Source organism: Lethenteron reissneri, chromosome 34 (assembly GCF_015708825.2).
Source record: "Lethenteron reissneri isolate LAM-NWPU_2019-01 chromosome 34, ASM1570882v1, whole genome shotgun sequence".
Classification (NCBI taxonomy): Eukaryota; Metazoa; Chordata; class Hyperoartia; order Petromyzontiformes; family Petromyzontidae; genus Lethenteron; species Lethenteron reissneri.
In genome coordinates this window covers 7,596,477-7,607,453 of record NC_083812.1, presented here as the reverse complement: position 1 = coordinate 7,607,453, position 10,977 = coordinate 7,596,477, and the positions used below count along the sequence as shown (strand labels likewise).

At 46.1% G+C, this 10,977-nt stretch overlaps 1 protein-coding gene across 1 annotated transcript; it reads right to left on the bottom strand.

Moving 5' to 3' along the window:
* Positions 1–7,362: 7,362 nt before the first annotated feature.
* Positions 7,363–8,175, bottom strand: ATOH7 (atonal bHLH transcription factor 7). Its single transcript, XM_061564840.1, has one exon. The coding sequence runs from the start codon at positions 8,094–8,096 to the stop codon at positions 7,656–7,658; it is 441 nt and encodes a 146-aa protein (XP_061420824.1). The 5' UTR covers positions 8,097–8,175; the 3' UTR covers positions 7,363–7,655.
* Positions 8,176–10,977: the final 2,802 nt, after the last annotated feature.

The window sequence follows — 10,977 nt, the reverse complement described above, 5'->3', positions numbered from 1 at the left end:
TTAACTGGGAACTGTAAAGGCTTGTGTGTAACTGAGTATGTCGGCATAACATTAGCCAAGGCTATTCGAACGTCGTCGTAAAGAAATGGGGCACTTTAATGCACGTATCTCATTATTTGATTTGCAATAACAAAAAAAAAGCTAAATGCATATTGTCTAAATAGCATAGTTATTGCTCACATTAGGCAGGATTTTACTCACCACAAGCATATCATTGCCACATAGTATGAAAGACAAACCCAGATGAATTCAGAAATTAGTGTCGTCGTCAGATTATAACTGCGTCGTGCATACGGCTGCCATTCAACCACATGGTGGTGAGGGTGGTTAGGCCATATAGGGCCTTCTAGGATCGGTTCAGATATCACTCGATTCTGATTTTAGCTGTGGCCAGGAATTGAACTCAGGGTCCTAGCATAGCGTGTTCACCACTGAGCCACTGCTGCCCCAGTTATGTATTAGCTTAGAAAGATTACAGCAAAAGCAGTATACAGTATGTCGTACGTTTATTTGTTTGCTCTGTGCATAACCAAAATGCGATTGTTTTATATATTTTAATGTTATGTTTCAGCAAATGAATAAAACATGTATTCCTTCTACGATTCGTTATTGTTGAGATGGCAACATTTCAACTAGCTGCCATATAGCTGGATACAAACAATTTTAATCTAAAATTTGCATTGTGTATTTTACCCAGAGGATGTGCAATAATGAACACATTCGTGGCGTAGGCTCGTAAAGCTCAGATCGCAATGCGGCGCTGCATTGGAAGGCGCTCCACGTTATGCACCATCACTGTTTTCCATTTCAGTCTCGAGTCAACAATATGATATCTTCACTTGGCCTATCGCACACAATAATTCCAGATAGGTTTCAGCGAAGTTTGTGTTTGCTGACTTTTCAACATTTACAAATAGGAGACACTGTCGATGTGCTTGTTATATTAAGACGTTGTGTGGTGGTACATTTAATAACGGGTTCTGGCCACACAAATCCATCAACGGAAAGGGTAGAGGGAGTAACATCGCAGTGAGCTATAGCTGGGTTTCTAGATTGATGTGTTTTTTATTGGAACAACATTAATTACTTAGAAAAAAAACTTTCTGCCAAAAGTTTCTTCATGCTATTTCCAATAGGACTACTTAATTCATAATGTGGTCATAATTCATGTTACGGTTAACTGTGGGTGTTTTATTCCACCGTTCTTATGCTTATTAGTATGAGTTGTCACGTGAGGCCGTAAACAACACTCTATAGCTGTACTGTAGGCAGCGAAGTAAAGTCATTTATGAAATTAGCCAGAGGGACTCATTTTCCCCAAGGAAAACGGGGCAGTCGTGTCGTAGATCTGCAGGACATTTCTGCCATCTGCTGGACAAGTTCGGCATTACATGACCAGAGGTGCAGCTTGCGTGTGCATGGCCCAGCAGCACCCCCTGTCGGCGCCGCAAGGACGTGGTCAGTGCAATGTTTAGCAAACTGGGAATAAACACGGTGGATCCCCCTGCTGCATTTGGCCCTGTTAATGTTTTACTAGCCTTTTGCAACGTGATATTCATTGCATTAATGCGTGTGCAATTTGTAAGGGCGCGGTGACCCAGACCTACATTTTGACGTAAAACGTTCGTGACTGCAGGAATTCATATTCTTTGGTTCTTTCGGTAAAGTCACGTAGATAGAAAATCAAATATCTCTACCCCCTCTCTATCCCCCTATCTCTACCCCCCTCTCTCTACCCCTATCTCTACCCCCTCTTTCTACCCCCTCTCTCTCTCCCTAGCTCTACCCCCTCTCTCTCTCCCCCTATCTCTACCCCTCTCTCTACCCCTCTGTCTCTACGCCTCTCTCTCTCTCCCCTATCTCTACCCCCCTCTCTCTCCCCTATCTCTACCCCCTCTCTCTACCCCCCTCTCTCTCCCCTATCTCTACCCCTCTCTCTCTCCCATATCTCTACCCCCTCTCTCTCCCCTATCTCTACCCCTCTCTCCCCTATCTCTACCCCCCTCTCTCTCCCCTATCTCTACCCCCCTCTCTCTCCCCTATCTCTACCCCCCTCTCTCTCCCCTATCTCTACCCCTCTCTCTCTCCCCTATCTCTACCCCCCTCTCTCTCCCCTACCTCTACCCCCCTCTCTCTCCCCTATCTCTACCCCTCTCTCTCTCCCCTATCTCTACCCCCCTCTCTCTCCCCTATCTCTACCCCCCTCTCTCTCCCCTATCTCTACCCCTCTCTCTCTCCCCTATCTCTACCCCCCTCTCTCTCCCCTATCTCTACCCCCCTCTCTCTCCCCTATCTCTACCCCCCTCTCTCTCTCTACCCCGTTGTATTATCCCACATTAACATTCGCTGCCCCGCCCATGCTGCTGACACACTTGGACTACGCCGCTTGCCGCTCAGCTCGAGCTCGTACGTTCATGCTGCTCCAAGGCTCTTGTACCCCACTCCTTCTGACACTTGGGCTATGCACATTTTAAACCTTTATAAACAGTTGCATTTAGAGGCTTACCCCCCTTTTCTCTCTGCCTGATGACAACCGCTTGTGTTGCGATCGAAACGTCGTGAGTTTTTGGTTTCATTTTTATCTACGTGACTTTACCGAAAGAAACAAAGAATATGACACAGATCTATTTCATTTTAAGGTTATAATCCCTTGTTCATCATGACGTCCTTTTTACTTTGATGTCTCAATAGCGTTATGGAGATCTTGTGACGTGAGGGTTCTGCCTTTGTAGTGTTAAGGACAGACATTCCTGGGTGATTATAGTAGGTATGCCCTTCGTTAATACACTGCTGAACGAAGAAATCGGGGTAATATCGACCATACTTTACCACGCTGGCCAGTGCGGGTTGTTATAGGCCAAGAAGCAGTGGTGGTGCTAGCCTCAGGCATCGGCAACTTGTGGCTCTTTAAGGACTGATTCGTGACGTCATTTTGTTACTGGAAGGAACCTCTGGTTACACCAGCCTACAGGGGATTATTGTGTCCGTCCGTCCGTTGTGCAGGGAGGGGCTGGGTGGGGAGGGAGGGGCTGTTGGGGAGGGGCTGGTTGGGGAGGGGAGGGTGGGGCTGGGTGGGGAGGGGAGGGTGGGGAGGGGCTGGGTGGGGAGGGAGGGGCTGGGTTGGGAGGGTAGGAGGGGTGGGGCTGGGTGGGGAGGGGCTGATCACCCCGTGGTGCCCTTATAAAACTCAATGTTTAACCTACTTGCGCTGGCTTGTGCCCGCCCTTACAGTCGGGCATATTTGCGCAATACACCACGCCGCCGTTGACCCTGGCCATTGACCGAGCAACCCAACGTTCCTACCAGCTCCCTCCGCAGGAATCTGTTAAGGACCGCCGTCTCACATTCACGTACATTGCGGCTCTTGAAATACTAATCTTTTTATAGTTTTGCTGGTTCGCCGACCCCTGTGCTAGCCCATTGGGGTCTCCAAGAAGAACTTTTGAACTTGCGAGGGGGGTATTCAAATGAAAACCAAAACAGAGATGTAGTGAGCATAAGTGAAAATATATGAATTGTTCTTGTTTTGTTAATTATCATATTATGTTAATCATGAATTTAATATGAGCTGATATTTATTCGAAACGTCCGTATGTTGTCGTGAATCCGGGGCGTAAGCTCTGCTTATGCCTCCGTCGCTGAGGGAAGGGGCCTGAAATTCCGTTCAGACATCGATTGCCACTGATGGTAGCAATGGCCTCCAACCAGAGGTCGCAACCGGGTACCCGATACCCGTACCCTACCCGATACCCGGCTATCCGTACCCGGCCGGGTACGGGTACCCGTTTGCGACCCTGGTGCGGCCGGGTACGGGTAGACCGTGAGTCACTGGTGAATAACTGTTTGTCACTCATTTCCCAACGTCTTGTCTGTTCTCACAATTCAAGTTCCTAGAATCAACCCACCCGCGCCTGCAACATGGCTTCATCCCAGAGGTCGCAATCAGGTACCCGACACCCGTACCCTACCCGTACCCGACCGGGTACCCGACTGGGTACGGGTAGGGTACGGGTACGGCCGGGTACGGGTACCCGTTTGCGACCCTGGTACGGCCGGGTGCGGGTAAGGAATCAAAACCCGTTTGCGACCTCTGCCTCCAACTGAACTCCGATAGCCGGGTTCATACCAGTGAATTGCATCAACCCTTTACTCCGTGTTCTGTACAATATACCCTTGCAGAATTAATATCGGAAGACATAAGAACTGTAACAAAAGTGGCAAATGAGTTGTCATTTTTAAATAACCAACAAGTACAATATCAATGTATGTATGTTATGCATCCTTGTTGTGACATTAACTGCATCCGGTGATGGTGTCACTTAAAACGACTGCTGAATCAGTTATTGGGAAGTCACCTCAACTCGCCTGTCTGAGTACAGAGTGTGGTGTTGCAAGTTTGAAGTATGATCAAATGAGACCTTAAGCCACGGACCTTCCCTAGTCGAGATAACTTAGGAAGAAGATATGCATTTTAAAATATATATCGTTTCAAGAAAGGTTGCTTCGATGGTGTTTTGAGCCATTGTAGCATTCCATTCGACTGCGTATGGAATTATATATTCAGCAGATAAATTCCAATATCGAGGTCTGCTAACCACGGTAGGTCTTCAGGGGAGAGTTTGTGTATTTTTGCTATTCCTCCATTGAAGGAGCGATGCTGTAGTGTTTTTTTTTTCTATACGGTCCAAAGAGGAATGACAGTTCCCTTCCAAATCTTATTGCAGTGCTCTTTCCGCTCCTCTCTGTTCATTCCTGCCTCATTCAAATGAGATCGATTCCATTTCAAATAAGACAGACTCCACCAGAGGGAGCTCTATAGAATTCCATCGATAGGATATTTAGCCAACGCTTCCACACCGGCCAGACATTTAGGAAAAGTTCGGAGTACCAACAATGTACCCAATCCACACGTGATCTTCCGATCAACGATCAGTGGCTTGAGCGTGTATACTGTATTACTGGGTGGACAGAGACAGAGGTTAAAGAATCCTCATTGTTTTCAAATGCCGCGCTGGCAGATTGCACAGGCGACGTATGTATTTCACGTCATGCACGCTAACCATAAGAACACGGCAGCAACCCTAAAACACACAAAATATGTGGAATAAATGGAGCACCACAGACAATCTGCGTTTGAATCCAGGCAGGCGCCTTTGATTAACCGGATTCTCAAGTGAAATGAGTTGGTCTCAGCACTGGCTGTGAATAACTGGACATAAAAAACGTATTAAATTCGATTCTGCACTTAATTTAACTAAATTCTACCTCTGAGAAATACAAATAGTGGTTTCACTGCCATACAATAAACAAAACTCTCTTTGTCAATTCAGGTGGGAAAGTGTTGACAAGGGGTCACTCGTATGGATCTCAGAACTAGCTCTTTGGTATCCTCTTCCATGCATTGTTCCCGAGCACGAAAAATTGCACTGCTCTCCGAGAAGTCAAATGGATATTTGGCTCATGACATGACACCAACAATCCGGTTACAACTGTGGGAAAAGACCAAAACATAAAAAACATAAAGTTTGCACCGGGATGATGGTGGAATAATACTTGGGTACACATGTTAACACAATATTGTTTTAGCATTTTTATTCAACAGTCTTATTAAGACATCTCAGCAAAATCTAATTTATAAAATCAATATTATTCGGCCATATGTTAAAACTGAATTGACATTAAATGTCCACATTTCTAATATAAATTCAGCCTTTTTAACATACCTTACCTCACTAGTGTATAGTTTCAAATGACTTGCTGACACAATATCATGTTTATAGATGTGAATGTATAATAACAATTTACAACCCTTTTTCAATCCACTGGTGGATGAAAGCCTCCTCGCAGCATGTAATGTATTGGGGTTATAACTTCACCACGCATGTCAGAGAAGTTAATGAAGGGAGAGCGGTGGCATAGTGGTTAGCATACTACACTATGAACCCAGCCGTCTTAAGTTCGATTCCCCACAAGGGCTAACATCAGTGGCGAAAGCGATTTCGGAGCCGGTCCTGTGCCCTACTTTACCGATCTGCACTGGCCTGTGCAGTGAAGTACCATGTACGATATTAATGTATGAAGTTTACATCTAAGTTCTTTCGGTAAAGTCACGTAGGTATAAAATAAAATAAATTACATCACGACGTTTCGATCGCGAGAGAGATATTGTGGTAAGAGGTTATATAGGTACCTATATAACCTCTTACCACGGCATCTCTCTCCCACTTCAGCAAAAAAAGTTACATTTCTTGCTGTGGTTTTCCCACCTGATGATGATTGATTGTGTTGCGATCGAAACGTCGTGATTTAATTTATTTTATTTTATACCTACGTGACTTTACCGAAATAACCAAAGAGTATGGATGGATCCCTGCAGTCACGAAAACTTCAAATCTAGATTTTACATCTAAGTTTATGTTTTTGTTCTCTATGTTTGTTGTGTCCCAGAACGTATGCTAATTATTTTTAAAAGCTTTGCGTTGTAAATATTACTATACCCGCCTGATACATATAAAAATCTCAACTCCTGCCATGCATATTTGCACAAATCACACATATTACTACATGTACCAGGATAAGGGTGTAATTGAGCTTGTGAAAGTAATACTGCGTGCCTAGTTTCCCTATTATTTTATTACCATTACCATATCATAATTTACACTGGTTTGTAATTCTACTTTTTTTTTATAAACAGTGGCGCGGTGGTTCGTGCACTGCGCTACAAACCAGGCGACCTGAGTTCCATTACTTATGCTGCACGATGTAAAACAAAAATAGCACAATACTGCATTCAGTGTAAAACCCAGTCTTTCATGACATCATGTTTAGTATGCACCAGATAAAATGCCAACACACAGTGATGCACTTGATGTGGACAATGTAGAGTGGGCAGCATTTCCTCAAAGGCTCAGTCTACACTCAGCTGTATCAACTGTCAATTCGAAGAGAATCGCAACATTTGAGCACACGGCACACCCAGTGTACGATTGTCCATGCATGCACACACACACAGAGGGGCAGGTGCCATTATCGAGCACCTATGAGGGCCGACAGTGCACAAGGGAGCGGTGTGGCCAGCACCATGCCCCAGCCGCCTTTATCTTCCCAATGCTGATGTTTAAACATCACACCGGGGAAATAATTTAGTATGCAAGGCCCGGGAGTGGTTCAGATATTTGCCACTTACGTTGGCCGTGAGCGGCAAAATCAAACGCATGTTTGCCGGATTTGTCTTGCAGCACACTAACGCCTGTGCTGCAATTCCCCATGCACACAGGCACACAGGCACACATCGCCGCCAGTGCCGGATTATCTTAGCAAAAGTAGCATGTGCTGCAGGCCCCGCACTTTCAAGGGCCCCGCGCTAAATGCTTTCAAGCTATTAATTCCGGTTCAGTGATTCTGCACTTGCTCTATTACTCTAGTACATTACTGCCTTCAACTTTTATGAACGACTGGGTGTTTAAGGTTAGCGATTTGTCGTATTTTCTGGCTGTATAGCAAATGAAAAATACAATTACTTTACTATGCAAGTAAAAAATTTGTGTTTTAATATTAATATTTTTTTTAAATGTAGGGCCCCTTTATAACATATGCTACAGGCCCCGCACTAGCTTAATACAGCACACATCGCCGAATCAGCATTTTCAGACTTCTCATTGCACAGCGGTGAACGAATCACAGATGTGTTCGAAGGTGGCGGCGCCTTCGAATGCAGCTGGCACTTGCGAGCCGTCTTCATGCAGAAGGTAGCAAGGGCAGCAGTGAGACTCGGTGGCAGACGAGAAGGTAGCAGTCTCTTCCTCAGCCATTGCAGGAGGCTCCCCAACTCCGATCCCGATGCCTATCTCAGCCCTAGCCACCAACCGGCTTAGCGCCGCAATGTAACTCAGGGCCATCTGTAGAGTCTCGTACTTGGAGAGCTTTCGGTCCTGGCCCCACTGTGGCACTACCTGCCGGAGTCTCTCGAAGGCCACATTGAGGCCCTGCATGCGTCTCCTCTCGCGGGCGTTGGCCGCAAGACGTCTCCTCGTGCAGCCGGGGGTTTCCTGTGGCTCGTCAGCCCCGATTGTCCCTCTCCTCCGAGCTGTCTTCATCCCCCAAGAACCTGCGTTACGACGTGGACATCACCAGCGTCACCAGCGGGCCTTGGACAAGTTAGATTGCATCCTATGAATCAGGGCTTATTTTCAGCTGGCTTTGTCCAGGTCAGTGGCCAAACAAATAATTTCAACACCGGGCAAATCACGTCGAGTGTATCTCTCGCTACGGCTGTGGCTATTAGTTGCGTGGCCACTCCAGTCGACCAGCGACACTGAACATGTTTGGCGAGAAAATAAGTCCTTCCATGAATTAACGCGAAATTTCCATTTCAAAGTTTGATATTTCAAACCCATCAAATATCTACTCCTGTTAACTTAGCATTTTAAATGCAATTGGACAACCTGGTCAGAGGTTGTGTATCACTTTAATTGGCCATAGATCTAGTGATACACGAGCAGAATCAGTGTTTTGTAGTAAGTACCTTCACTGACACTTGTGCCGTCACAATTTCATTATCGATGCACTTACATTTAAAATCATTATATGCACAGGTACAGCCCTGAATCAACCCACTGCTGGATGAGGGTTTCCCCTACACCAGGCCAGTCTGGGCGGTTGTCCATATTTCACCACGCTGGTGTAGTACTGTGGTGAAGGCTGGGAGCATAGTAATGGGGGATTTTAAGTCCAGTCCTGTGATGAATGTTCATACACTGCCCTATGTTTCCCAACAGGTAGCCCTGCAACCAATGATACATTAGCATGCATGGGCGGTCGCCCAGCCGAGCACTATCCAGGCTCAACCCAGCTTAGCTTCCGAAGTAATGAGATAAGGGTATTGTGGTCACTTCAGTGGTGTAACTCTGCATTCTCAGCTCGGTGGGTGCGGCAATCGGTCAGGTGGGGTCCCAACGTTTAATTTGTCTCGCGCGTTCGTCCCTCGGCGATTTATCGCGGCTCCTCTTGCCCAATAACATCATTACATTCGTGTTTTGTTCTTTACACCCTGCGGTTGAAAACAAATCTCACGGTGGTTGTCAAAGGGGCCCCAACTTGTGGCTTTGGCCATGCTCGTCACGCTGCTGGGCCATGTATATAATGTACAGCAACACGCAATTAATCACCAAATATGACAGTTGAGGCGAGCCTTTTAAACCATTGCATAACAATTAAATGAGTGATTTAAAGTATATAATTGTAATAATACAAAGACTTGGTTAAACAGAATAAATATACAATATACAACTGTAAGCATTCAAGTTAAGTTATAATGACACTCACCTATACAACTACATGGTTGTAATCATTTACCTTGTTCCAAGCGTGTCTTCTGAGTTATGACTCGTTCAGCATGCGCTTCATAAGAATTCCATGAACGAGTCACCAAAACGATCTGGCTGAGAAATGTCTCGCTGGCAATATCTAAGCGAGGGGAACTGTCCGATGAAGATCATCTACAGCCCTTGGTCACTCCGCTGCTGGATTAAGATGAGACGCAATGCCTCTCCGTTCAATAACGCGATGCTCTCTACTTTAGACATGAACCACCTGAAACTGATTATTTGGTGAATACTGCGTTGCCATTGGTGCAAACGCACAAATAGCACATAAGCTGTATGTATGATATAATCAAATATATACTGCACTATATATACATTGGATGCAATTAAATACTACATTAGTCCATAGGCTATAACGTTATGCTCTGCACATAATAATATATCATCGAATTAGTAGACACGCGTGTATATATCTTAACTAATGTTTGGTCGTTTCTTAGTCTTGACTCTGGTCTTTTAACAAAGCGGCTCGTTGTTTCCCGTGCTGGCTTGATTTATATACACAGAGGGGCCACGTGAGTGAGTGAGTGTGCAGAGGGAGTGGGAGAGCGGGAGGAGAGGCAGTTTCGCTTGACAGGTGGAGGAGCGCGTCGATCCGGTGGAAGCGAGGCGACTGCCGCCGCCACCACCACCACAGCCACCACCACCACCACCCGGCGTCCCGCGGCGTTTAGCCGCCCTGGGAACCATCCTGGGACCTGCCTTCCATGGGGCTGGGGCACTCAGCACCAGCATGCCTCGCCATATGGCCCCCGCGGGCACGGAGCCGCCACGCTGCACTGGAATAATAAGCGGTGTTTTTCCCATGCGACGAGGAGCAATTAAAGCACTTAAGCGGCACACGGCTGCGTTCAGCCAATTATTATTTCTGGGTGTGTGTGTGTTATGGGGGGGATGGACGGACGGACGAACGGACGGTGGTGGAGTGGGTTAAGTTCGATGCGCGCGCCACGAATCCGACACGCAAGAATTTTGAATCCCGGCCGCTGATAACATCTGTGTTGAGGGTTTTATTTGAATCGGTCCTTAGGCTCGCCAAATCATCGCTTCAGCTTTACACGAGTGCCTAATGCGGTATGTGAACATCACCAATGGGGAGATAAAGGCCGCGGGGCATGTTACTTCGTTTCACCACATCGTGCACGATAACGGTACTTGTCTCAGTAGCCTGTGTAGATCGTAAGGGGGGATCTTTGAAATAGCGTTTTTAGATAAATGTTCCAGTACATTGTGGGAGTCTGCTCGTGTGTGTTCTGTAAACAAGATTTTAAAGACGCGTGGGGTTCATACGTGTACATGTATGCGGTACATGTGATTATGAAGTAGTTTAAAATTGCAATGTTAAAATCATCCATGTGCACATGCGAAACACATCATGTTGTTTTCAATGCAGGCAATACAGATATATACAGCGTGTTATGATAAACAGCCCCTACCACGAGTACCGGCACGTATCACAACACCTACCACGTGTTCTGGCTAGTATTGTGCATACCACGTGTTCTAGCACGTCATCACAACACCTACCACGTGGTCTGGCTAGTATTGTGCATACCACGTGTTCTAGCACGTCATCACAAGACCTACCACGTGG

What these genes read in the sequence shown, in the direction of transcription:
- ATOH7 (XM_061564840.1), bottom strand. Translation starts at nt 8,096, where the DNA reads ATGAAGACAGCTCGGAGGAGAGGGACAATCGGGGCTGACGAGCCACAG.